Raw genomic sequence first — 27,787 nt, forward strand, 5'->3', positions numbered from 1 at the left:
GCCCCCCAGAGCCTTTCAAAGCCAGTGTCCGTGGGGACAGAGCCCAGCCGGCCTGGGTTCGCCAGATCGGGCTCGCCGGCCAGGACACGGGGACACAGCGGCCACCAGAGTGCGGGCGACCTCCGGCCCGTGTCCACAGAGGCCAACAACGGGTCCGGCCCAAATGCTCAGGCCCTGAGTCCTGGGCACTGTGGCTGGAGGGGCGGGATGAAGAGACACTGTGGGTCAGGTCCTCGAGCCGAGCCCTGGGTCATGTGGTGGTTCTGCGTGGCGGCTGTTTGGGGGGAGGGGGCAGAAATGGGGGAACAGAGCTCCCGGGGGCACCACACACAGGGAGGTGAGCATCGAGTGACTGGCCTGGAATCGCACCTGTCCCAGCCTAAGGCTCCCCGACACATGGCCTGTGTCCTGCCGACACTGGCCAGGGCAGACCCTCGACCCCTCAAAACTCAGCATCCAGGTCTCACCGGTGGAAGGTGAGCGCTGAGCCATTTCCCTCCAATTCCAAGGTCACCGGCCTGGGCCAGTTTCCCCGAGCCCCGGTGCTCGTGCCAACCCTGCATGGCTGGCTCCAGGCTGGGGGCCAGGAAGGATCAGGAACTTCTCCCCACCCTCCACACCACCCCCAGCTGGCGCACATGCTGGGAAAGGCAAGTGTCCCAGCTCAAACCTGCCGCCAGGTTACAAGCAGTGTCAGGCTCACGCTCATTCGCGTCCACCACAGAGTCCGGGCCAGGGCTCTGGGTTCGAGCTCCAGCTCCTTCACTAGCGATGGACTGGAGTCACTCTGGAGCTTCTCTGACCCCTGGCTGACCAGCCAGCCAGGTAGGGTGTCTCGTAACACATGAAAACCACGAACACAGCACCAGACACACCACTGGAGTGGAAGGTCCCCAGATCTCCTCCACCGGAAATAAGGCTGGCGAACGACAAGCTAGGGGTGGCTTTCCCGCTGGGCTGACAAAAATCTAAATCCCAGGCCTTCAAGACACGTGAGCGTGGACGAGTCTGTACAAAACGTTTCTGTCTCAGCTGGTTTCCCATGATGGCAGCAGCTGAGCAGCTGCGGCCGAGCCCAGAGAGCCCAGACAGCCCAGGCCCTCGCCGTCTGGTCTTCGCAGGAGAGGTGTGCCCACCCAGAGACTGCGGACCCCTGGCACCCCGGGGCCGCCGTGCCCACAGCGGGCTTCCGCGATGAGTGCAGAGTCAGCCCGAGTCCCAGAGAAGCTTCGTGTGCGAGCAGCTTTGCGTCACGGCTGTTGCCCACGGCCCATGTCTCTCCTGCAACCTGTCCCGAAACATCCAGCTCTTCAGGCCCCTAGAAAACTCAGGCTAAACTTGAAGACGGCTGATTTTTTTACTGGAAGCATGTTTTAGGTGGAAAAGTAGCTTTTGTTGCAAATAATCTGAGACAAAACAGAACATGGCTGGATTTGTAATAAAACAACACACACGAGAACCAGGGAATGAGGGGCACCAGGGACCTTGGGGGGACTCCGCAGTAATCAGCCCACGGTGCCTGCTCCATCACCCAGTCGACCACGGGCCCCCACCCACTTTGAGGACGCTGGGTGGCCTTCAGCACCTGCTGGGGCACCGACCTCCCACCTGATCGGCCAGCGGGGCCGGGGAGGCGGCGAGCTGGGCTCCCTGGGCCCTCAGCCCGTTCCCGGGGCCCTTCTGAACTCTTCAGTGCGCACCCGGGGCAAGCAGGGGAGACTGAGGCACAGGAAGCTGCACCCCTGCTGGGAGCCCACCCTGGTCGCCTCAGGTGGGTGTCCGCCAGAGGTGCAGCCCAGCCAAGGTCCCGCCCTGCCCAGCTCTGCCTCTGGGCAGTTGCCCAGCGTGTGTCCCGAGGCACACAGAGCTTCAGAGCCAGAGAACAGTCAGGGCAGCCGCTCTGGGCCCAACGGGTGGGCGGATGAGGGAGAGGTAGTGGGACGGAGGGCCGCGGCCCAGGTCTGGGGGTGCTGCTATGGCCCTGTGTGATCCCCTCCTCTCCCACAGCCCTGGCAGGGAGGCCCCTCCGCTCGCAACCCACCGTGGCCCCTGCAGCGCGTGGCTGTCCCTCAGCAGCCCTGACCCAGCCCGCTCCTCCGTCACCACTCCTCTGAGCTTCTGGGGCTCCTGACAGGTGAGGAGCCCAGGCGGCCCACAGAGGCTGTGCAGGGGACAGAGCTACAGACAGAGCCAGTGGTCAAGCACCCTCCTGGCTACAACTCCAGACCCCACAGACCCGAGGGGTAAGGCTGAAGAGGGTCCCAGTTTCTCAGGGTCCTGGCCCAGGTACAATCTCCCACCCCTGGGGATGCTGTCCTGGACACCGTGCTTGGCCCCAGACCCCACACAAGGGCCACCCGGGCAACAAGCAGGGTCCTCTGCAGGGGGAGCAGTGCTGCCCGCCCCTCGGAATGTGGGCTGCCTCCCCCAGGGAGCAAGCTGGAGGGGGCCGGTCCTAAACCAGCCAGCCCACCAAACAACCCAGCAAACGGCCCACCAAACAGTCCAGGGACGCCCCTGTCACTCACGTGTGCAGGCAAATGACATACAGCGCACGGCTGCCGCACCTTCCAGGAAGGTGATCCCGCCCCCCAGCGGGGGACTCGCTCCAGCTGTCCATCACCCCCCGGGCCACAGCCCCCCAGGCTGGAGTCAGGTCCCCAGGAAAAGCGCCTACAGAGGAGGGGCCGGCAGGAGTGGCCGATGGGTGTCCGATCACATGGGTAGGAGGGTGGCCAGACATCAAGGACAGTGGCCATTGAAGGGGCTGACAGGGCAGTGGGCCAGCAGCAACTGGGCAGCAGGGCCCCAGTGTCCGTGGAAAAACGGGCAAAGGTCTTGGCCACGCTCAGCCGTGCTGGGCCTGCCACTGCCGGAGGCCCTACGGACATGCCTCCCAAACCCACAGCTGTCCACAAGCCCAGCCGGTGTTCCTGACCACTCGCACTGGCCGCACACAGACCACAGCCCCCAGGTGGCTCACAGGAACCCCGTGTCACGAGGGGGGCCCGCACCCCTGGGCGGGCCTGGTGCGAATCCACCATCCACTGTCCGACACAGGGTCCCACCTCTCAAAGCTCCGCACGGGACCCCGGCCCAAATGCTGCAAGGGCACTGGACTCCCCGCAAATCCACATGGCCTCCACCACAGGCTTCACACCAGAGGCCTGTGGAAACCCTGGGCAGAGGGCGTTTCCCGGGGACAGACCCCACCCACGCAGTGCGGGGGGGTCTCACCTGAATGCAGCCGACCGACAGTCCACATTCTCACCCCCCGAACCTGCAGGTGTTCACAGATGTGATGAAGTAAGGGTCTGGAGGTTGTCCGGTTAACTGAATGGCCCTAAATCCAGTGACACGTCCTTGTAAGAGGAGGAGGAAAGACAGGCAGACAGGAGGGGAAATGCCGTGGAGGATGGAGGGAGGCAGCGGCTGGAGTGGGGTGGCCGCCACCAGCTGCGACCAGAAGGGCTGGAACACGTTCTCCCCCAGAGCCTCCCCCAGGCTCCACCTCCAGGCTGTTCTGAGTGGTCTTTGGTTGTGTGGCCCCAGGAACCTACCCCACCCCCAAACATGCCATGAGGCATCGGGGCGGGGTGAGGGGCTGGCCGCCCGTTGCCCAGTCCCTGCCGTCCCTCCCCAGGCCTGCCCCCTGCTGTCCATCACAGTGACCACCCGCCCTCGGGGGCCACGGCCCAGGTCTGTGTGCCGAACATCCCACAGGCTCCCCGAGTCCCTGGCTAGAGGGGCGGAGCACAGACTTGGAGCTCTGGCCACAGGAGACAGAGAGGAGACAGTCCAGCCAGACACCAGGCCAACCCTGGCATATGTCTTGGATGGACCTAAGACTGAAGCATAAGAGACAGCATTTCTGCCACTTGGGGCGGCCAGAAGGGAAGGCGTCACACAGATCTGAGCAGACAGAAATCCAACAGCAATACTTCCATGTGCGCAGAGGCTGGACGAGGCGCCTGGCGGCAGGCAGGGCAAGGAGAACCCCCCGCACAAGCAGCACGCGGGTGGCAGCGGGGCCCCAGGAGGTCACGGAGCCTCTCTGTGCTGCTGCCCACCCTCCTCTCAGCCCTGGGCTGCCTGTGCACCGGCCCGGAGCCAGCAGGTGGTCCTCCCTCAGACCCCGGTGCTGCCGCGACACTCCTGTGCCCAACAAACCACCCTGCCACCACCGGCTCACCAGCCCGCAGGTCCCGCCGTGCTGAGGACGTCACTGCCAGGCCCACCAAACCAACAGGACTGTGAGTCCTCACTGTGCCCCGCGCGCCACCCAGATGCCCTGGAAATGCACTTCCAGCTGGTGGGAAGGACCCTCCCCGGTCCCTCAGCTCCCACCGGGCCTTTGGTGACGACAGCAGGGAGCCTGGCCTCCCGCCTGACCCGACGGCACGTCCACCTCCACCGCCTGCATGTGACAAGCAGCGTGGGGCCCCTGAGTGCTCCTCACGCAGGACCCGGAACCAGACTGAAGTCACGCCCTCCGAAAGTGGGGTACCTCACAGGGCCCTGCTGACACTTTAACCTGAAGATGCTTCAACACACACAGACTCGAAAAGTCCTTGGTATCGTGGCCAGAACAAAGCTGCCGACTCAGCACTGTAAAACCCTTCAACCTGCGCACGCACGAGTGTTCACAAGAGCCAAAGGGCAGAGACAACCCGAATGTGCATCGACAAGCGAATGGGGACACAGAACGGGATAGAAACACCCGAAGGGAGACTCTCCAGCCACAAGAAGCGATGACGGGACAGCCAGAGAGACGGCAGACAAGGACGGCGAGGGCTCAAGCGCTCGACGAACCAAGGGAAGCCGCCGGGCATACGAGCAGCCCCAGCAACAGCACACACACCTCCCTGGTGCCCGTGGGACGCTCCCCAGGGCAGATGTCGTCCAAAGCATCTCCTCCGACCACAGCAGGACAAGTTAGAGACCAACAGCAGAAGGAAAGCTGGAGGATCCATGAGCATGTGGAAAGCAGGGAACACACTCCTAGACGGCTGGCGGCCAGAGAAGAAAGCACGAGGGAAGTCAGGGCGCAACATGCCAGGCCCCAGGGACGCAGGGGGACCGGGGGAGGGAGACCCACTGCCTTGGAAAGCAAGAGGGGGCTCAGACCGACGGCCGGACTTCACAGCTTAAGGACCTAGAAGATCGTGGTTGATCAAGTCACCGGCCATTGGAGACCCTCGCAGAACGGAAAAAATGCTCAGCCTCCTGCCCCTCGCTCCTCCCGGAGGCCACAGGGCGAGCCTCCAAGTTCCAGCCCTCTAATCTCCCGGTCTTGTGGGCGACCAGCAGGGGCCCCACCCTAAGTCACCTTGTTAGCAGAAACTCACGGAACTCCTAATAAACGACAAAAGACGCTCCCATGTGCCACAGAAGGAAACCCCCCCAGCACAATAAAGGCCAGACATGAAAGGCCAGGGCAAACGCCACCTCAACGGCCGAGGACCGAAGACTCTCCTCCACGGGCTGGGACAAGACGGAGACGCCCGCCGGCGCCCGTGCTCCTCGACGCGGCGCTGGGAGTTGTACCCAGAGCAACTAGGCAAGAAAAGCGAAAGGCATATGAGCCGAAAAGGAGGAAGTCAAGTTCCCTCTGTTCACAGATGACGCAGAAAACTCTCAACGATCCTGCAAACAAGTTGTCAGAATGAACGAATTCAGCAGAACAGCAGGATACGAAGCCAACACACAAAAATCAGTTGCACTTCTATCCACTAGCAATGAAACAACCCAAAAAGGAAATTAAGAAAATAGTTCCGTTACGTTAGCATCAAGAATAAAGTGCTTACGAACACACCCAACAAGGTGACGGACTTGCACACTGAGAACTGTAGAAGTGCTAGGAGGAGCTACACACAAGTCAGCGCAAGGACACCCGTCCATGGATTAGAAGACTTAATACTGCTAAGATGCTAACAGAACCCAAAGTGATCTAAAGAATCAGTGCAATCTCTATCAAAACCCAACGATTATTTTTTTGGTAGGAATTTTTTTAAAATCCTAAAATTCAGGTGGAATCTCAAGGGACTCAGAATAGCCAAAAAGATCTTCACAAAGAACAAAGCTGGAGAACTCACAATCCTTGATTTCAAAGCTTACTGCAAAGCTTCAGTAACCAAAACAGTGTGGTATAAAGACAAATCTACGGAATAGAACACACGGCCCAGAAATGAACCCTCACACGTGCGGTCAAATGACTTCCAAAGAGGGCGCCAAGACCATTCAGTGCGGAAAAGGAGTCTTCTCAACAAACGGTGCTGGGAAAACTGGGTGTCCACACACACAAGAATTTCGCTGGGCCTGTACGTAACACCACACGCAGAAGTGAACTCCAAATGCACCAAAGACCTAACTGCAAGATCTAAAACTATAAGCCCCTTAGGAGAACACACAGAGCAGAGCTTCCAGACATGGGGTTTGGCATCGATTTCTTGGGTATGACACCAAAGGCCCAGGCAACAAAGGAAAAATAGACAAATTCATGAAAAAGTGCACTTTTTGTTCATCAAGTGACACTATAAACAAAGTGAAAAAGACCTCACAGAACAGGGAAGATACTTGCAAATCCTGTATCTGGTAGGGGGTTCATGTCCAGAACACGCAGAGAACGAACTCCTGCAGCTCAGCAACGACAGACAAATGGCCCACTTCACAACGGGCAAAGGACTGGGTTCTGTTAGCATCATTTCTCCAAAGAAGACAGACGCGTGAAAAGACATTCAGCATCACTAGCTGTCAGAGAAACGCAAATCCAAACTACGGGGCCCCACCTCACACCCGCTGGGACGGCTGCGGCCAAAACGGAAACCAACCAGTGTGGGCGGGGACACGGAGAAACGGAAACCGCGGGCACCGCTGGTGGGGACGAAGAACGGTACAGCTGCCGTGGAAAGCGGTGTCGACGCGCCTTGAAAACTTGAGAAAACAACTGCAAACAACCCAGCAATCCCATGTGCACGTCATGTGCCCGGAAGGACAGGGAGCAGCGTCTCAAGAAGTTCCTAACGCACATTCACAGCAGCACGACTCACGGGAGCTAAAGACATGGAAGCAACCCAAGTGCTCATCAGCAGAAGACGGAGGAGCAGAGCGTGGTCTGTCCTCACAAGGGAACGCTATTCAGGCTTTAAAAGGAAGGAAACGCTGATGCCTGCTACAACCTGCACGAACCCTGAGGATGTTACGTGAGCCAATCGCGAAAGGACAAATCCAGTGTGACCCCTTTTTTGAGGTCCTTAGGGGAGTCAAAATCCTAGAAACAGGAAGGAGGAGGTGGGTACAGGGACTGGGGCCAGGGAGTGAGTGTTTAACGGAGACTGAGTTCAGTCTGGGAAGATGGAAGAGTTCTGTGACCGGACGGTGGTGACGGTCGCACAAAAATGTGAGTCCAGTTAATATCGATGAACTGTACACTTAAAAATGGTTAAGATGGTAAATTTTATGTGTACTTCACCACAATAAAAAAAACTGGGAGAAGAAAAGGAATGAAGTTCTGATGCACATTACCACACGGATGGACTGAGAACATCGCGCCAGTGTCAGAAGCCAGTTACAAAGACCACACGTCACACGTTCCGTTGACATGAAATGTCTGGCGCAGGCAGACCCAGAGGCAGCGCGGAGCCTGGCGGGGGTCAGGCGCCGGCGGAGTAAGGGCGGCAGCGGCTGCAGGCGGGCGTGGGCTTCCCTTGCCCAGTGCAGTTTGCCAGCAGTGGGGGTGGCGGACGGACAGCGTGGTGAATGCACCAAACGCCACCGACTTGTTCAATGTGATGTAGTCGATTTTACGTTATGTGTACTTCAAACAATTTTTAAAAAACCCCACTGAACCAACTAAATGTAGACTGAACCTGAACAGAAGGTGCCGGAAGGTGCTCCGCGGACATGAACACAGGCTCGGCTGGGGCGACATGGCGCTTCCCGCGGGACATGCCCGCGCCACCGCGTGGCTGCCTCCTCCACTTGCCCATCCCCAGCCACAGTGCATCTGTCCCACCAGCCCTCCCCACGTGGTCCTGACCTGGATCCCACCAGCCTGACCCCTCTCACTCACCTGGCCAGGAACCCATGAACACGGCGCCCATGCTGGTGCCAGAATCCCACAGAGCACCCGGGCCGCCGGGACCAGAGCGGGGCAGTCCTACTGTCCAAGATCAGCAGCACAGCTGCGTCAGCGAGCAGAGCAGAGGAGGGCACCCAGCCCTCGCCGCTGCCAGCCTCTCACCCCAGTGCCCGGCCTCGCCACGGCGCCAGAGGAGTGTTCCAACAAAACAGAGCAGCTGGAGCCTCAGAGCCGCCCCTGGAGAGCATCTCAAGGACCTGCTCACCTGCAGGACGGAGCCACATTCCCCACATTCCCCCACAGTGACGCGGCCTTCGTCTGCATGTCACCTCACGTCCACCTCACCCCGAGCCCTCGGACACTGTGACCCCCATGATCCCACACCAGCACTGCAGCGGCCGAGCCAACCCGATCACCAACCCCCGCACGAGGCAGAGGGGAGAGTGAGCCCAGGGCGGAGCGGCGTCCACACGGGGATACACCAAGGAGGACAGGGAGGCACAAGGAGGGCAGGGAGGTCGTGGAAGAAAGGACAGACCCAGGACTCTCGGGCCAGCTCCGCCAGGGCCCCGGGCTCAGCTGACGGCCAGCTCCAGCTTCTAGGACACCGGACGGATGGGAGCCCGAGATGCAGAAATGCCTGGGTGTCCCCACCGCCAAGGGCAGTGTGGGCTGTTGGTAACATCTCTGGGCAGATAAGCACAGTCTGTCACCATGGTTCAAAGCCATCTGGGTCACAAATAAATCCAGCTGGGGGGCCTCTCCCACAGAGCACAGTCGAGGGGACCCCCACCTTTCCAGCAGAAACGACTATTTTATTTTATTATTTGTGTGTCCAAAAAGGCACATAAACTGTCAAAGTGTAACTTTGCTCCTTTAGGGTGCTCGTCCCTCTCCATGAGATGTGGGCACCCAGAGGGAGGGATGGGGGCAGCCTTGTGGGGGAGGAGGACCCCGAAATCCACCTGGCTCCGAGCCCCCCACCAATGGGCTCCTCTCTGGCCACCTGGGCTCCTGCCAGCCAGCTTCGCCATGAAGTCCACTCCCGGCTGGCCCACCCGTCTCCCAGCACCACTGCAAGTCCCACCCACTAAATGTTCTCCCGGACCAACACCACTCGTGGCAGAACCACAGGTGCACACCAGTACCTGCAATCCGGGACCAGGCGGCCTGGTGTCTTCCACCCAGGCTGGACTAGCTGCTGAGCAGTGCTCACCCATGGAACTGGCTCCCCACCCCGCTTCTCAGCGTGGCTTCCAGGCCTCAGAATCTCAAGGTCCCCATTCCACTTCTTTATTACCACTGTCTGACACTGGCCCGTCACCTGCCTCCCAGACAGGACACACTGGGGCTCCTCCATCCACCCACCCTCCCAAAGAGGCCCCTCACGTCCACCACCATGTCCACCTGCCATGGCAGCACCTCCACCACCCCTTGGGCGGTTCTGGCCTCTTTAGACCCCCGTGCCAGGATGCCACAGTGTGGACATCTCCACGGCCTAGCTGGCTGCCCCTCCAGGGCCCCCTGTTCTCTTTGGGGGACCCCAGAGCCCGGTCCTCCACTGGCTGCTCCCTCCAATAACCTCTGCAGAGCCAAGGGCCCCACACCCACCTCGAGCCCCACCTCCTCCCCGAGATCCAAGACTCACAGGCTCACTGCCCACTGAACACCTTCACTGGGTCCGATGGACAACACAAGCTCGGCCCACCTCTGCTTGAGTCTGCTCCTCCCCACACAGGGCACTGCTCCACCCAGGACCTGAACCGGAGCCCACCCTGTGACGACGCCCTGCCGGGAAGGGGGCTGAGCCGTCCTGCGAATGAACTCAACACGCATCCACTGTGGCCCAGGGTCCCCCACCCCAGGCCAGAGGCCGAGCAGGGTCTGCGTGGTTGGTATGAAGTTTCTCTACGCCCCAGCCAGGGGCGCCCTGCCCCGAGGGACGGGGTGGGGCGGACTGCTCGGGGGCCAGTATGGACTTGGAGGGGCCAATCACCAGGTTTGGGGGTGGTCGTCGCTGGGGCAGGGTCACGGGGCCAGCGTCCAGCTGTCACAGCCAGGGCCCTTCCCACCAGGGGGAGATCAGGCCATGTTCTGGACTTTCCCTTGTGCCACCAACAGACCAAGCCAGTGCCCTCTCTGATGGCAGGCTTGTTGGCCAGAACACACACTCAGCCAAGCGCAGAGAGGCACCAGTGAAAACCCCACACGCGGTCACATCAGCTGCCCACTCTGCCTTTAGATGCCCCTCGAGGGGCACTGGAGCCGCGGGCCACCCATCACCCACCCTCCCCCTTCCGGCACACCGCACCAATACCTCCACTGTGGCCACGACCCGCACCGTGGGAGAGAGGTGGTACTCACTGTCTTCTCCCGGACAGGGCATGCCTGGCTCCTCGGGGATGCTGGGGAAAACTGCATGGGGAGAGAGAGACAGTGCGTCAGTGCCACTGCAGCCTCGCGAGAAGCCCTGCTCTGGGGCAGGCTGACCGGACGCACCTGCCCACAAAGCCCACTCATGGTGAGAGCCCACTCTCGGGAGATGCTCATTAATGAGCCTTGGAACCCGGTACATCGACAGGTAACAAGGTGCCAAATGCCCTCTGATAAGACCTGGAGACGCCCTGAAAAATCCAGGGGAAAAAGCAGTCAGAGACCCGGCTGACAGCCGTCGGAGGAGAACTCCTGGTCTGTATTGATAAATCAACGTGGAGACGGGCAAGAACTGACATTCCTCTGAACACTGACTTTTGAAAGCACACTCATCCCACTGCTTCTCACTCAAGAAGGAGCTCAAAACTCAGCATGTTAAATACACCTGGAGCCTCCACGATGAGCCATTAAACAGAAGCTCGCGCGATACATCTTAGCTGAATTCCTTTCTCCTAAATAAAAGGTAAAGGGAACTTTAAAAGCACCAATCTTTGTAATGCTGAGAATCAACGCACAGATGTCAATGTCACCACCCCAAAAACGAGGCCTGCGGTAGGCTTCACATTTAGCCACAGGCACAGAAAGGGCTACAAAAGCTGCGTATTTTAACCACCCGCCTGCCCAGTTTTGCACTCCAGCCCCCGCTCTTGGGCTCAGCTGCCGGTGCCCCGCGCACGAGGACGAGCTGCACCAGGGCGGCCACGCTGCTGGAGCCAAGTGCGCGGTCCCGCAGACACCGGGAGCGCGGTCTGAAGCCCTCAGTGCAATGGCTACCCTGAATCAAGAACAGTGCCCAGTGCTGAGGTTCACCTGCTGAGGGAGGCTGTGAGCCTGGGAGAAGCCAGAGGGAGGGCCTTGTCCAGCCCGGAGCAGGGCTGCAGCCCTGTCCCCTGCTCTGCCCGCAGGCACGTGGGCCCCAGACCCTCGGAGCTCCGGGAAGGGTGAGGGCAGGTGAACAAGCCCAGGCTTCTGACACCCCCGGCAATACCGGCCTCCAGGAAACAAGGGTGGTGAGAGCCGACAGCAGGAGCCCAGCTTCTGCGGCCACGATCTGACAGAAGAGGCGCAACAGAGTGCCCGTCTTGTCCCCGGCACCCAGGCTAAGGCCAGGCGCACTCACCCGGAGAAGAGGGTTTCTGACTTTTTACCGGGAAGAGCAATTTGTATCTGGAGTGACAAAACGTGAAAGAGAACAAAACAAAGCCAAACTGCATCCTATTCCACACCCTCACAGTCTCTGGCACGCTAAGATCTTAAACTGCGGCCTTCCACGTGGCGTCCGGCCCGACAAAGATGCCCACAGCCGAGGAGGTGCCCCCCCGCTCCCCAGACCGCCCCGCCGGCCAGCACTGACCGTGAATGATGAGACCTTCGTCCCTGTGCTGACAGGACAGGCGGAAGGCCTCCTCCAGCTCCATCTGGGAGGACACAGTGCAGGGGTCACCTGGGCGGGCAGGAGACATCGCTGAGGCCACCGCAGGCCCAAGGCAAGGGGCTCAGGATGGCGGGCATCAGACCCCAGTTCGGGAGGGCAAAGTCCCGCTGCTGGTGACTGGTGGCCCAGAACAGAGCTGGCGGGTCCCAGAGCAGCCAGACCAGCAAGTCATCTGTCCAAGCCCCGCCTCAGAGTCCCCCAACCCCCAGGGAAGCGAGTCCACGCAGAGCTGAGAAAGCCACTCGGAGCGAAGCTGGGCTAGCTTCCCGGCTTGGGTGAGTGAGAACACTCTTCTAGTCAGCCCCAGACTGGAGGGAAGGGCTCCCTGCCCCGTGCTGCAGGACAGGAGCAGAGAGACGCAGACAGCCAGCGCCCACGCGCCGGGCCCTGACGGAAGGGGCTCAGCTAGAGTGTCTGCCCTGTCCCCCGCGGCCAGGCTGACAGCGCCAGGCGCAGTCATCCAGAGGAGGGGGTCTCTCCTGGACCGTCCCCCAAACCCAAACCCTTTGCTTTCTCACAAGCATGTCTGACTGTAAGAGAGGAGGGACGGAGCGGGACGAGGCGACACTGGGGCCACCAGAAAAGCCCAGGACACGAGAAAGGAAGGTCACGTAAGGAGGGTAAGGGCCTGCCCACGGCGGGTAGGGGGCCCGCAGCCTCTCCCTGGGGCCCAAGACCAGGGCAGGCCTTGCAGGCGGACACTCACCTCCCACCCCTAAACCCAGGCCCTCCACGCACCTGCTGCCAACCTCTTCCCAGGAAGCAGTTTCCAACGTCCCCTCTGGGGAAGCTGGCTAGTTAAACTTGACCAGTTCAGTCCCAGGGTTTTCACCTCCCCCTACCCCCGAGGGGCCGCGCCCACTCCGCTCCCCAGACTGAGGTTTGCAGTCCGATGGACACACGCCAACCTACCTTCACTGTCCACCCACTTGAGGGTGAGCGGGTGGTCCTGGTGCAGACGGCACATCTCCCTCACCTCCTCACAGAGCTCGTCGAAGGTGGTGGCCGAGTCCAGGCTGGTGATCAGGATGTCCCTGGGGCAGAGAGGACGGACAGGTCTCACCACGGGGTGTGCTTAAATCACGGCCCCCTGCCGCCCACCCCTTCCTGCTGGAACTGGCCATATCTGCTCAAAGACCCTCAGCACGTGCTCCAGGGCCCAGCTCTCCTCAGGGACCAGCACAGCCCACCTGCACCACGGCCCGCAGCATCCTAGCAGATGGGGAAACTGAGACACAGAGGGCTCACCCAGTCCATCAGTGGGGGCTCCAGAGACCAAGCCCCCACTCCCACCCACCCCAACACCCTGGGTCACCCACACCGGTACCAGGCACACTCGCCCCTGACCCAGCATCCACCAGTCCACCTGCGACCAGGAGCCCTGGAAGTCTGTCTGCCATCCCTTCACCTTCTACCTCTCCCTGTGTCACGAATCCCTCCACCCCGCAGTTCCGCCCCTAAGTGGAAGCTAGCCTCCCCCCGGCCAGTGCTTCAGGGCCTAGAGGCCAGGCAGTGGCCCCCAGCAGTCTGGAAGCCCTGACACCAGGCTGGGCCCCCGGATGCCAGGCCTATCACCAGCCACAGCAATTCAGCTCTTCCCCACCCAGGGCAGGACTTCAGCACGCACGGGGAGGGGCTGTCCCACCCCCACGCCCTATGTCCTCCCGAACCTGAGTCAGGCAGCCCCTCTGAGCAAACAGGGCCCCCTGAGGCTGCCAGCTCAGGACTGTCAGGCAACCGCCTGAGGGACTGTCCTTCCCTGGGTGCCTAGAAGGGTACCAGGCCCCAGCACCCAGCCCTGGGCCATGTACAGAGCAGGCGCTTGATAAGGATCTGGACAAGCCGGAGCTGGAGAGACTGCGGCGCTGCCTAGCTCTCTCTGTGATTTTTTTTTTCATAACCTGATTTTTTTCTCTCTCTCTTTTTTTAATGGAAGTATAGCCCGTTTACAGCGTCGTGTCAAAAGTTTCTGCGATCTTACAAAAGCGGGCTTCTGAGACTCAGCCTGGCAGAACAGGGTCTCCACACCCAACAAAGGCACCCCCTGAAGACACAGGAGCTGCTGGACCCCACTTCAGACTCCGGTGACTACACACCCTGCAAAGGCCCAGCTGGTGGAGGGGGAGGCTCTGACCTCCAGCTTTTGGAGGGACTGTGGCGGAGGTGGGGGGACGGGAAAGGACAACCAGGAGAAGCCATCGCCAGTGGGAGCCGCTGAAGCCCCTCCCACCTTTAAGAACAGTGTCTTCAACACATCTGACTCTCAGCTCCTGACCCTGCTGCTTAAAAATAACCTCCCTCCAGGAGGCAGCAGCAGAGAATTCCACTTGGACCTGCGGAGTTTGGATCAGTGAGCGCGGTTCTTGGTGGGTGCTCTCCAGTGCCAGCGTCAGTGCTGGGCTCTGAGGACTAAGTCTGCCAACTCAGACAGTCCCCGGGGAGAGGCACCAGCACGGAGCACTTTGGGAAGAGCACGGGGAGGAGTGAGGGAGTGCGAGCTGGACTGGGAAGGAATGGTGGAGCCTGGGGCAGAAATGGGGGGGGGGTGACAGGGAGGAGGGAAAGAGGAGCGGGAGGGGAGGAGAGAGGAAGGAGCAGAGGTTGGGAATGGAAGGAAGAGGAAAAGTGTAGGGTGTGGCCCCATCAGCCTGGGGAAACCGGACTCAACAGGTCACATATCCCTCCCTCGGTAACCAAAGCGCTCTCCAGGGGCCCTAGCCAGGGAGGGGAGGGAGGGGCGAGGGACAGGTCCAGCAGCCACCCAGCCAGAACTCCCAGGGGCTCCGCGGAACTCTGCCCAAGACTCCTGCCTCACCCACCTCCATCCCGGGCTCAGTGCCGGAGGGGCCTGGGGGAAGGCAGGGGGTCCGGTTCCCACCCACCCCCTGGCCTCTCCGGGTGTGGACTTCCTTTCATTAGGAATCAACTCTGATTTTCCAAAAGCCGCTTGCTGCTCAATCCCATGGCTCCAGACAGAGAGGACGACCATGTCTGATACTGAGACGCCCGTTCCTTGCAGTGGGCAAGCAGGAAGGACCAGTATGAGGACCAGGACCTAGCTGGCATCTCACCAGTTCAGCCCATCCTTCCAGGAGAGAAGACAAGATTCCCCAACCTCCTGAGGTGCGCTGGCCCGGCGTCCCTCAGAAATCCTTCCGTGGGGCTCTGCCACCAATTCTGCCCCCCCGCGCCCCCCCCCCCCCGCTCCCAAGTGATCAGGCTAAGGACAGCAGAGGGCAGGAGGAGAGGCTTGACAGACACCCAGACAAGGTGTGCTCACCCGGCCAAGAGCCTGAAGCCCCACCTCGGGTGCACCACAGTGGGGACCACCAAGTTCAACTGCGGGCCAGGGTTCCGCTCCCTTCCCCTTCCCCCAGCAGAGGCGACCCTGGGAGCAGCCCGTCTGATCTCGGGCGCCTGGAGTCCAAGACAGGTGGGAAGCAGCGGCAAAGGCGCCTAGCTCTCCGATGAGCGCCGTCTGCACTGCGCTAGAAGGGGCAGCGGGGTTCTGGTCTCCAGTGGCCAAGAACCCAGCGCTTCCTGGGCCAGGCCGGGCGCTCCGGTCACTGACCCCCGTGAGGCCCCCTCGCCCCACTTCACAACGAGGCAGGTCGAATCCAGGGCGCGGTGCCCGGACGCAGGGCCCGGAGGCTGTCCCAAGGGTCCAGTCACCAAAGGAACCGCGCCCCAGCCCTTCCAGGCGCCCTCCATTCGTCCAACCGCCGGGGACTCACCGCACCTGGCCATCTCCGGTCAATAAACCTTTGTTAAACGGAGACCTCTGGCTCGGTAAATTGGGAAAAGTTCAGGAAAACCTCGATTTTTAAAACTGTCAGTTTTCACAGTTCGACAGAAACTTTCGTCCTTACGGGTCTGTGGCTTAATGTTCTGACCAGCTTTCCAGGGAGACAGTCAACACAGTGCCCGGGGCTGCGGACCGTGCCCGACGCCCGCCTCCGGCGCCACAGGGTCCTTCGGGCAAGTCCGGGCCCAGGAAAATCTCCTCCAGGCAGGGAGAGACCCTTGCGGCCGCCGCGCTCCGAGCCGGGCCCGGCGACCCCGCCCTGCCCGCGAGTTCTCCCGCAGGTGACGTCCAAGCGAGCCCGGAGCGCCCACCTCGCCCGGCGCCGCCGCTCGGCGCTGGCGCGTCAGGACCTCCCGGGACGCCCCTCCGCCCAGAGTGGCCTCGCGGCCCCACCCCTCCTGCGCCACGGCCGGCTGCCCACAGCCCTCGGCCTCCCGAAGTAGCGGCGACACGGTCCCCGACGGCCGGCGCGATTGCGGGCCGCTCCCGACGCCGGCTCGGCCCTCCGCCCCGCGGGCCTCGACGCATACACCCCCGGCCCGGCTAGGGCTCCGCCGTCGGGCGCTCGCGCTCACCCGTTGTAGTGCGCCTTCAGGCGGACGCGGCCGCCGCTCCCGTCCATCTTGGGGCCCGTCCTGCTGGGCATGGCGCGCTCCGCCGGCCGCCGTCAGCGCCGCGCTCCGGACGCTCGGGCCATGGCGCGGAGCCCCAGCGGCCGGGCCGCGGCGCAGGTGGGACCGACGGTGGAACGCGGAAGGGAGCGCGCGGCGCAGGGTCCGAGGGACGCGAGTCCCGCCAACTCCGAGGAACTTGGCGGCGGGCGGGGCGGGGCGGGGGCGCGGCCGGCGGGCGCGCGCAGGGGGTTCGGGGGACGCGCACGGAGTCCGGCGTCAGGGCTCGCCGGCGGCGGGGGGGTCCGAACATGGCCGACCCGAGACCCAGCCGGCGGCCAATCGGCGGGGCGGGCGGACCCGGGGCGGGGGCGGTGGCACCTGCGGCCAATGAGGGCGAGGCGGGGCCGCCACCTGGGCCAATCCCCGGGGGACCCTGCGGCCTTGGCCCAATAGCGCGGCGCTGGGCGGACTACCTGTCGGGCGGGGCGCGGCCCCACCTGCGGCCAATGGGAGCGCGTGCGGCCCCGCTCTGCCCGGCAACCCGCGCCCCACGCCCGCCCTGCGCGCTGGCCCCTCGGTGAAGCGGGCTCTCGGGGCCGCGGTTCCCAGGTGGGGCCCCTGAGCTGCGCGCCCTGGGAACTTACGGAAATAAGGGCCCTCGGCCCAAACCAGACTGGTTGAGTCGAAACTCCAGCAGTCTTTGCTAACAAGCCCGGGGAATTCGGGGCGAGCGCTAGTCTGAGAGCCGCTGAGCTAGGGGACAGCGGGGAGGGGGTCTCCCTAGAGGAGTGCGGCAGCCGCTCAGACCTTTGACTCCGAACGGCGCTCGGACTGCGGTGACCCGCGTCCGGCCAGCTTACGGACGCGGAGACTGCGAGGAGCAGAGAACCCGGCGAAGGTCACCGCCGGCAGGTCCGGGCTCAGCTGGTTCTCCCGGCCCCAGCCGCCCTCCTCCCATTGCGGAAGGTTTGTCTACACTCGCTAGCCTTCCCCCTCTGCTCCAGTCCACTCCTCGGTCCAGGACAAGGAAACTGCGTTTGTGCAGGTCGCCCTTGACCTTCACTTCTGAATCCACAGCTTCTTTGGGTCTTACTAACACCGTGCATTTGTTCTGGACCGTCGCCTCGAACTCTACCTACACCCCCGCCCCCCAGGTGCCTGCATCCTGGGCCTCTTCCCCTTAAACGCGGGATCCGGTTTTCCCTGAGGAACCCATCCCGTGCTGGTTGCATCCCAGGGGGCCCAAACCTGCAGTTTGCGGGGCCCAGGTGGGCACCGCAGACTCAGAGGTCTGCGGCTGCCTCATCCCTGCCATCCCTGCAGAACCCGTTGCCTCCCTCCCCTTCCCTACCCCACCCTGTTGGCAACCTCCGACCCTGGACTCCGGCCCTAGAGAAGCCACTCCTCACCTGGACAATTGTAAGGAATTCCCATGCACACACTTTCATTCCAGAGACGCTTCCTAGCGCCTCCTGGTACCAGGTGCTGGGGTGTCCCTGGAGAACCAAGAAGACACAGGTCACAGAACCCATGCTCTCCTCAGAGATGGCCGCCAAGACACCTGTTGACAGCCCGCTGCTCACTAAGCTGCTGTGAACGCTCCCATCTTTGAAAACAAACAAACAAACTAACTAAAAAAGTCTGCATCCCACACCCGTCCACCCATCAGTCCATTTCTCAGTTCTTCACCACAAAACTCCTGCCTGGAGCTGTCTGCAGCCCTTGTCTCCACTTTATCTCTCCTGCACTTTCTCTGAGCCCCTCCCTTCCCCCCACCATCACCACCAACTCCTGTGTTTGAAATACAGTGGCCGATTCTCAGATTGTTTCTCGGTTGGCCCTTCACAGTGTGCTCACCCTAGGACTCTGCTCCCTCCCTCCTCTCCTCACCTCCCCCACTGCTGCTTCCTGCTGCCCCACCCCCTACCAAACCCGCCTCCTGGTCTTTGGTCCTCTGAGACCCTGGAGCGGCTCAAGCCCACCTCCAAGCACCACCCCAGGCTCAGATTCCCCCACCTCACCCCTCCCGCGCTTCCAGACCTCCCTCAGACATGCCCTTTTTCCATTCTCAGCTCGAGCTACCTTTGCCTCCTCACACCCCCATCCCCCAGATTCCAGCCTCGTCTCGCCTCTTCCGTTGCTACCACCTGGTCTGAGCCGCGCCCTCCGTGCTGGGATTCTTGCAGCAGCCTCCAATTTCCATAAAACATAAGTCAGCCCATGTCCGTCTGTCGGGCATTCAAAACCTGCAGTGGTTTCCATCCTCAGGGACCCCAGGCCTTCTGCCCTCCCAGGTGGTCTCCTATTGCCCCAGCCCACCCAGCTGCATCGGCCTCGGCCTTCTCATGTGCCATCCCATCTCCTGGGAGCACCTGTGCCCAGACCCACACTTGTTTGAAGTCTTCTCATCGTCACTGATGCCCGTTTTCATCCACCCCCAACGCAGGCACAGGGGTCCCTGGCGGTCAGTTGCATGTGAAGGGGGTGGAGCCCAGAATTTGCCCAGGGAGGGGAGCCGCAGGAATGAGCAGGACCCTGCAGCCCAGAAGCAAGCGTGTGGGATGCAGCCTCCTGGCCAGCACGGTGGCTGTGTCTCCTGGGCTGTCGTGAGTCCAGCCTGGCTCATGGCCACGGATGGGCACGTCCTGGCGATTGGGGAGGAGCAAGGATGCCCCACAGTATCCCCCAGCATTCTGCTGTCCTGTCTCAGTGTGGTGGGGGTCAGTGAGGTCAGCGAGGAGGGGTCAGTGAGTCCAGTTCTTCATGCCCACTTCCCACTGCAGACAGGACCAGCCAGCGAGTGGCCCTGTCACTGGGCACATTTCTTGGATGTGCCCCATCCCAGGCCCCTCTACATGACAGCCCAAGTCTGGCCCAAGAGCTGTTTCTACCCAGGGAAGCCCTTGCCAGGGTGGGAGCCCCAGGTGTCCTGGGTGTCCTGGTGGTCACTGGCCCCCACCTGCAGACCTGAATGCCACATGGGAACCTCAGCCCCCAGGCCTGGTGAGAAAGCCTGGAGGGGAGGTACTGTCTGCTTGGGGTCAGCCAGCTTTGGAGGGTGGGGCCTCTGCTCTCCATGGGGTTGGGAAAGGGGAAAGGCCTATTCCAGGAGGAGGATCTCTGACCATGTCCAGCCCCAGGCCAGGGTGAGGGCACGTGTGTCACCTGTGGTGTTCAGAATATTCCTGAGGCCCCCAGAAGGTGGAGGCTCCTGCTTTGGGGTTCCCCTCACCAACAAGCTCTGGAAAATAACTGCCCCATGCAGCAGCTGGCAGACCCACCCCCAGAGGGCCTTGTGGGCAGAGGGCTTGGATCTGAGGGACAGGCCCCGGGCGTTTGCGTGTTTGGCAGGAGCTGTGACCCCACCACCTGGATCACATGCCCACTGCGTCTCCAGGCATCTGGAACACCTGGAATGAATGAATGAACGGACAAATAGTTGAAGACCCCTCCAAAGCGCTAGGAGTGGGTGGTCCTCCTAGGACCCCGGGCCTGTTCTGGGGGTCATCCCAGCATCAGTCTGCAGCACAGTAACGTCACGCAAGGACTTGCCTGCGCCTGGGGCGGTGCGGGAGGCGGCCCCTGGGTGGAGGCGTGGGCAGGACAGACCCCTGAAGGGCCCGGCAGCTGAGGTCCAGTCCTCTTCACCTCTGGACAGTCCGTATTTCCCAGTTTTCCACCAAGAGCTCATACTTTCATGGTCACAAACACCTATTGTTTCCAAAGTGAAAAGTACAAAGATGTTGTTTCTAACTGATTATAAGAGTGATGGAGGCTCCCTGTAGAACTCGGACAGCACGGCTGGTGTGGGGAAGGGGACCGCCACCAACAAGCCCCCAGGCCCTGCACCTGTCACTTATGACCTGGGACCCAGGGTGGGACGCACCGAGTGCCTCCTACCAGCTGTGGGCCCGTGGGGGGGGCTCGGCCAGGGCAGGGAAGAGCGGGGTCCTGGCCTCGGGCTCAGGTCCCTCCGCGAAGATGGTGCCAGGCTCACCCCACCCCTGGTTTTCTCTGATAAATGTTCTTTGTGAGATACTTTCAGAAACTTAGAGATCCTTCAGGTGAAAGGGGCAGGTCGGGTGGAGTTTATGTTCAGTGAGACCTCATCAGACAGAAACAGAGGCCTCCCAGGGGGTCAGTGGCCCCTCCCAAGGGGTCCTTCCTCGTCCAAGTTCACAGGCTGCATTTGTGCCAACTTCGCGCGTGGCGCTGCCCTGGAAGAGGTGAGTGGTGGGCTCTGGCATCTCCGTGAGCCATGAGGCGGGGGTGTGGTCACCCCACCAGGTGTGACCCTGCCCTGAGTGGGGCCTGGCGAGGACCACACAGGTCACAGGAGAGCCTGGGACACTCGCTGCCAGACGCTGGGCACACACAGCTGTGGGACGGACGGGCCACAGATGTTTCCTGTCTTTGTGTCGGGTCTCAGGATCTGGAGAGGCTGCTGCAGGTGACAGCATTTGTTTCACTGGCTCCTTCGCTCATGCAGGGGCTGCTGACGGGGTGCCAGGAGTCGTGTGGGACTGGGGGCTGACTTGGCCCACACGCCGGCGGGGGGACAGGTCACAGCCGTGGCAGCTTTGTTGGGGCGACGGGGCCTGACCAGGTCCCCAGCAAGGAGGCTGCAGTGGGCCGTGAGGAGGACAGTGGAGGAGGGAGGCAGGTGGGCGGCGGGGAGCAGCCCACCTGCCTCCCTGCGTCCCTGTCCGTGCAGGTGTGTCAGTACACGTGTGTCTGCGTGCATCCGTGCGCCTCTCAGCCCCGGGTGCACCATTATAGATGGACTTCCTCCGAAGTGAGAGTGAGGGTTTCTCCCCCAGCACTGCTGGTTTGGGCGCCGGGCCGTTCACGGTGGTGGGACCTCCGAGCCTTGCAGGGTGTGGCGCGCCATCCCCCCCACCCCGCCCCCGGGCGCCTTCCCGTGGGCGCAGTGCTGTGCGTTCCCAGTAGAGGGCGCTGCGGGACACGGCCGGCGGCCGCGGAACGGCTCGTGGGGTCCCGGGCGCGGGAAGGTGAGGACACATGGGGGCTCTGCCCAGCCACACGTCCAGAGCCCGGGCCCGGGGGCCAGCCTGGGGAGGGCCCTTTGCAAAGTCATCCCCCGTGGGCACCCTGGCTCAGCCTGCCTTCTGCCTGCAGTCTCGTCCGCGGTTTAAGCACCGCTTACATTAAATGGTCCCTGTTTAAAAGCACTGGGAGGCTCGTCTGCGGTGGGACCCAGACGGACCATCTGCGTGTGTCTATGCACCTGAATGTGGTCTGTGTGCGTGCACTGGAGGAGGTGCCGCAGGGGCCGGAGAGCGCGGGGAGGGAGTGTTGCTGTGTCCAGGGCCTGGAGCGGGGAGGCTGCAGAGGCGCTTGCTGGGCGCTGCTGGGCTTCCCGTATACCCCTGCTGATCCTCACCTTGTCTGCGTGTCCTGGGGCCGTCCGCGACACCAGGAACCCCAGCGCCATGCCCTGTACCAGGTATCACCTGCTCTGCCTTCCTCGGACGTGGGTATCAGGGCCCACTCTCTGGATGAAGACACTGAGAGTCAGGGCGGCCTAGTGCTTGGTCCAGGATCACAGGGCTGGGATGTGGCATCACCGCCAGCCCCACCCAGGCCTCTTGGGACACGCCGCGCATCTCTCATCAGGCTGGGTGTGCCCACAGAATGGAGCCTACGACAGATGGGGTCAGAGCACCGTGGCGGCACGGGTGCGTCCCATCCCGTGGCCGCTGGGAAGCGGAGTGTGTCCCGCTTTCACATCCCCTCGGCCGCCTGGAATTATATTTAAAACCCAAAGCAGCCTGATGGGCTGAGGAGGCAGCAGCCAAAGCTCGGTCACCATGGCGATGCTGGGGGAGCGCTGTTTCAGCAACACGAAGCACCACGGGCTGGAGGACGCAGCGGCAGAGCTGGGGCAGGTCTCCAACTGTTCACCCGAGCCCTGGTCCATCCTCGCCTGGCTGCACCCAGCCCCCTGCACCACACCCACCTGGCTGCGGTGCCCCCACCTTGCTGAGCTGGCCCGTCAAAGCCTGAGACCCCCGGTGGGTGTGGCCCACGTCCTGGCACAGCTTCCAGATGGCTTGTCCAGGGGGGCGTCCGGGAGGCCTCGTCCCAGCGAGAGGCGGGGCTGTGACTGCCTGGGAGCAAGCGGCATGGCTTCAGCGTCTGGTCTGCTCACCACGCTCTGGGTGCCCACTCTGAGGGGAGAACTGACAACGCAGATGGTCGCAGACAGGTGTCTGCCACCCACGCAGCTGCAGGGTCGAGGGTGGGAGGTGACGTGGATGACCGCAGGCTCCGTGTGGCCCTTGAGATGGAAAGTTGCACACACAAGTGCCCGTGCATACGCAAACTCACATACACACACTCACATCTGGGATAGTGCAGGAGCCAGGCAGGTATGGCCCCGCTGGGACAGAAAGAGGGGGTACCCTGCCGGGTGCCCCAGCAAACCAGCAGATGGACAAGCAGGGCCTTGCCCAGCAGATGGACAGGCCTGAAGGCCGCCAGCCCGGCTGCAGAAAGTGCCCCAGCTTCCCCGTGCGGGGAGACAATCCCTGGGGGCCTTGTCACTGGGGTCAGGAGCCTCCTGTGGGCGGGGCCCAGGGACAGCCAGCGGCACCCAGAGGCAGCCCTCAGTCCTCGCTGAGCCCTGACCACCCTCCCCGGGCAGAGCAGCTGGGGTGACAACTGCTTTTAGGACAGGGCTTCATTTAACCTCTGCAGCATCCACCTGGGTGGGCGGGTGGGTGGGGCTCTGCAGGTTTGAGAGGTGCGGCACCTTCCAGGGGTCCAGCACAGATACCAGGGCGGGCACCTCAGGGCCCTGTCTGCCTCCTCACACGGCGCCTCAGGGGAGCCCCGAGAGCTGTGCCTTCAGGGTCGACCTGAGGAGGACAGCCCCCAGGTGAAGCCACCCAGCCTGACAGTTCCTGGGACAGCCGCTGCGGCTGGGCTGGGCAGCCCTTGGTTCCCAGGGAAGAGGGCGGGGCTGCGGGGCATCCCAGCCCAAGGACGGAAACCCAGGGCCACCCAGTCCAGGTGCTTGTGCCACTGGGGAGGGGCCAGCCCGAGGGAGGCAGCCCAGGTGGGCGCTGCCCAGCCAGTGGCTTCCATTCCAGGAGACAAACCAGAGGCCGGGGAACCCAAATAGTTTATACTGGGCAGAAAACGAAGAGCCTCGCTCCCTGAAGGGGATAATTCCAAGCTGTGCATGCATCAGACCTCCTTGGAGAGACGGCCTAGAACCAAAGGTGGTTAGCATCTTGCTCACAGGCTGTGCAGAAACAGAGACTCATGGGAGATGGCCTCCCAGCTGGAAACGGGGACCCTGCTTCCTAACGGCCAGGCCCAGCAGTCCTCCCGCAGGGTCTCCCTTGGTGTCCTGGTTGGCCTCCAGCTCCTTGGCCCCAATGGAGCCCCAGCCTCCCTGGAAGGTCATCTCCCTCGGCCTCAGTGGACCCAGGGCAGGCAGCCCAGAGGCTCAAGAGGGCAGGCTGGCCCCTGCCCGGTCTGGCCCCACGTCCAGCCCCTCCACTCCACCCCTAAGCTGTGCTGCGTCCGGGATGGGAGCAGGTGCCCCCGACGTGTGCCTTCTGGGTGCCGCACCCACGCCGTGCTGGGAAGCCAGCCCTCTGCAGCACCCCCCAGTGTGGTGTTTGCTGCTGCGTCCATGGCGTGAAGGCACTGAACTTGGAGTCGTGGAGACGCATGCACAGTCAGCTCCTGTGGGTCTGGAGGAGACCCCTCCCTCCCACCCTGGTCTGCCTTCTCCTTCCTGCAGCCCCTCCCTGGGCGGGCATTCCCGTTCCTAGGGTCCACCCCGTCCCAGGGCCCTGCGCACTGAGGGCTGTCCACGTCTCCCAGAGTCGCCCTGGCTGTGCTCGGTGGAAGCTGAGAGTTCAGGGAATTCTCAAGACCCAGCCTGGACGGCAAGTCTGTTGTCTTGCTGCAAATCCTATTTCGAATACCTAAGCCCGAACACTGACCACCTCTCCTTCCTGCAACTCTCCTCTGCTGGCCGCCTCCCAGCCCCGCAGAGGGTGTCCGGCCAGCCACGAACCTGCTAACCTACTGGGTGCCATGAGGTGACAGGCTCTGTTCTAAGTGAGTTTTGCTAATCACACCAGCTCATGCTGACCACGGCCGGGTACCATCATTGCCCCAGTTTACAGGTGGCGATTTCCAGCTCGGGGGGGTTAGTCACTGGCTGTGTGCGGGAAACGGTAGGGTTGAGGCTAACCAGGCACCCAGCGCCAGCGCCCACACGCCAGCCACCGCGTCACAGGACTTCTCAACCAGGAGAGAACAGCGTGTTCGTCTCCCCCAGGCGGTCGCCCTACGACCCTGGAAATCCAGAACCTCTTGCTTGTAGGGGTTCTTGGTCCCCTCCGCTTGCCTCCAAGTTCGCAGCAGTGGGGTGGACAGTCCCCAGGCGCATGGGCAGCGTCCTACCCTAGCTGCCCCCCCCAGGACTTTCCCTCATGTGCTCAGCCCGGGCAGGGCAGCCTGGACGTGGGGGAGCTGACGTCCCTCAGGGCAGCCGTCAACCGACAGGGCTTGGACCCTGGTGGACCCTCCTCAGGAGGACAATGCCGAGGGGCTCCAGCGGGGCTCTGGGGATGGACCCACACCCCAACAGGGACAGCCCAGGACGCAGACTCCACCGCCTGCAGTGGAGCCCTTGCAGTGGCCTCCACTCTCGGGTCCTGGAGGTGGCTGTGGAGTCGGGTCACTCAACCGCATGAAGACGAGGGCCCCCCACCACCACCGGCTGGTGGGTCGTGGGGTGGCGATGACAGCCCGCACACCCTCACCACCGCGGAGTCCGGAGCTGACTGCGGCTGCAGGGCATGCGGAGAAAGCCGCAAAGTCCTCCCGGTCGGGGCTCAAAGAAACCCCGTCTCCTGCAGCCACAGGCAGATGGGGCTGAGAATCAGGCCCAAGGTCCAAGTCTAGATGAGACGACAGACCCGCCAAGAAGACTGGTCGTGCGGCCGTGCTGAGATCAGGACCCTGCGGGGGTCGCAGGGTCTGAGGCCTGGTCTGGGGTCCTGATGAGTGAGCCAACCTGAGGCCCTTGTACCCCAGCATCTATCCTGCTTCTTTGTGGAAAGGAGGCTCCTCTGATCAGGGCTCCCTAAAAAGACACTAGAGATGGACGCCTTTGCCAGGTGCTTGCTGTGTGCGTTTCCTGTGGCCACTGAAACACAGGACCACAAACTGGGAGGCTTAGAACAGCAGAAATCGACCGTCAGTCTGGAGACCAGAAGTCTGAGGCGCAGGTGCTGGTAGGGCTGGTCCCTTCTGGACCCAGGCCTCTCCCGGAGATGCCGCCGGGTTCACAGGCTCCTGGACGTCCCTTGGCTTGGAGACACATCACTGCCATCTCTGCCTCTTTCTTCGCCTGGCTGTCCTCCGTCTCCCTGCATGTCCTCTTCTTGAGTAGGGACACTAGGAGTTGGATTCAGGTGCAAGGTCCTCCCTAATCCAACAGGGCTTCATCTTAACCTGCATCTTGATTGCCTCTTCAAAGACCCTGCTTCCAACATCACACTCACAGGCACCAGGAGTGAGGACTTAGCACATCTTCAGGGGCACACGACCCCACCCATCACTCTCACCCTCTGTGGAGTCTGCCCCTGCCTTCCCTCACTGCTCCAGACATCAGCTGGCAGCGAGTCTCAGCATGGCCTGAGCGGGGGTGTCCAGTACCTGGTACGGGAGGGGACAGCTTGCTCCCAGAGGAACTGCAGTTTCCGGCTAGTCAGTCCTGCGGGAACTTTGGTCGCATGTGGCCCTGGAGAATGTCAGACGGGGGCGCGGTCTGTGAGGCTGGGCAGGGAAAGCTCATTGACGTGATGTGGGGCTCACTGATGGCCAAGGGCTGGCCGTCTGAGCGAGATGGAAGCAGCCCTCGTGCATGGGGCCTGGCTCCCTCAAGCTGGGACGCGATGCTGGAGACTCTGGGACGTCTTTGGAGGAGTGTGAAGAGGGGCCTGAAGTCTTGGGCTGGGGCTACTGGGGAGAGTGCACAGGAGCCACAACCTGACGGGGTCCCCAGGGACCTGGAAGACGTGCCTTTCCCTAACACAGCAGGAAAGGTGCAAGCGAGAGAGTCCAGTGCGGCCGGGGAGCTCCAGGATGGCTGACCTGGAGCTGTGTGGCCAGTGTGACCAGGAGGGCCCACCATGGGTCCGGAAATAGCAGAGGCATGGCCGTGGGCACACAACTGTCAGAGGCACAGCCGTGGGCCCAGTTATGGGAATGGGAGGGTCTGGAAGGAAACCAGAGTGCCTCAGAGAGGGGAGGGGTGCTGGCTCACGCACCAAGCAGATTTGTCTCATGGCGGACGTCGTGTTAACTGGACCTGCTGGCCAGAGGGCGGACAAGTCCCACCCGGATTCAGGGTTCAGCCTCATCAGGGAAGTTCTGGTCACGCCAGGACTCCTGACTCATTGCAAGTTCACAGTGCTTGGCGGGCTTCTTGGAATAGGGGAGGCCACAAACGTCACACCGGGTGCAGGTTTGGAGGGGGCGCGGAGCAGGGTGCCCTGCAGCAGGTGCGGGCTGGGGTGAGGGCATCCGCACAGTGACACCGCCGCCAGCTCAGGTCCGCGGCCTTGCGTGGGGCTGGAAACCCTAAAATCAAGGGGCAGGGAAGGCACGCCAGCTGGTTTGTGGCTGTGCCCACGGTGGACACAGATGTGTCCAAGGTGACAAGGGACCACGGTGCCGCCCAGGCCTACTCCAGAGTGACATAAAAGAAGAGCAGTGAAGGTGTGCATGGGGAACCTCTGAAGGCCAAAGTCCAAGCAACACATTTGACGTTAATGTTTGCAGGATTTGCCTCCTGGGCTTCCACGTCCGGGGACACAGAATGTGCCATGGCAGCAACTGGCACCCAGCGAGGACGAGGTGACCGAGGCTCGTCCTTTGGGACCAGAGTCTGGTCACCGCAGCAGGAGGTAACTGAAGTGAACAGAAGCGCTGGTGGGACGAGGGGAGACGGGAGAGGAGGCCTCTTGATTGCGGCCCACGGGCCACAGCCATGGCACCGACTGGCTTGTTCCACTAAACCTCGCTGTCCTGGGTCCTGCTGCCGTGACAGCCACCACTGGGAAGAACCAGCACCGCCTGAGCAGATGTGCGCTGCACTGGCTGGAAGCAGCAGTCGCCTCTAGCGCCCCCCAGAGCTCAGCTTGTAGGCAGGCAGCCCTGGGTGGGGGGTAGTTGGTGGTAAGGCCCCAGCCCCGCCTTCTTCCAAAGACAAGCCGGGGCCCACTCTGCCGGGCTCATAGTGTCCCCAAAGGGATGAGACCTGGTCGTCCCAGGCCAGCCAGGCACCCTGTAGCCTGTCCCTCCTTCCTCCGTTCTCCTTACTCCCTGCTCCCACATCTGGGGTGTCACCCTCTGTACTGGGATGA

The 27,787-nt window shown here is 62.2% G+C and overlaps 1 protein-coding gene across 3 annotated transcripts in view; it reads right to left on the minus strand.

The window, feature by feature from the left end:
* Positions 1 to 16,596, minus strand: part of PRKCZ (protein kinase C zeta) — an 88,238-nt gene extending 71,642 nt beyond the window's left edge. The window contains exons 1-4 of one of the 3 annotated variants that reach the window (XM_072975582.1): positions 16,329 to 16,596; positions 12,861 to 12,982; positions 11,868 to 11,957; positions 10,445 to 10,495 (exon numbers count right to left, since the gene is read on the minus strand). In XM_072975582.1, the coding sequence (XP_072831683.1) occupies positions 10,445 to 10,495; positions 11,868 to 11,957; positions 12,861 to 12,982; positions 16,329 to 16,399 (334 nt within the window). In that variant the 5' untranslated portion in view covers positions 16,400 to 16,596. Of the gene's footprint in view, positions 1 to 10,444; positions 10,496 to 11,867; positions 11,958 to 12,860; positions 12,983 to 15,682; positions 15,702 to 16,328 lie in introns of those variants that run through there. The other 2 variants (XM_072975584.1, XM_072975583.1) reach the window with 2 other exon arrangements.
* Between the last annotated feature and the right edge of the window lie 11,191 nt (positions 16,597 to 27,787).

This window comes from Vicugna pacos, chromosome 13, assembly GCF_048564905.1.
Source record: "Vicugna pacos chromosome 13, VicPac4, whole genome shotgun sequence".
NCBI lineage: Eukaryota > Metazoa > Chordata > Mammalia > Artiodactyla > Camelidae > Vicugna > Vicugna pacos.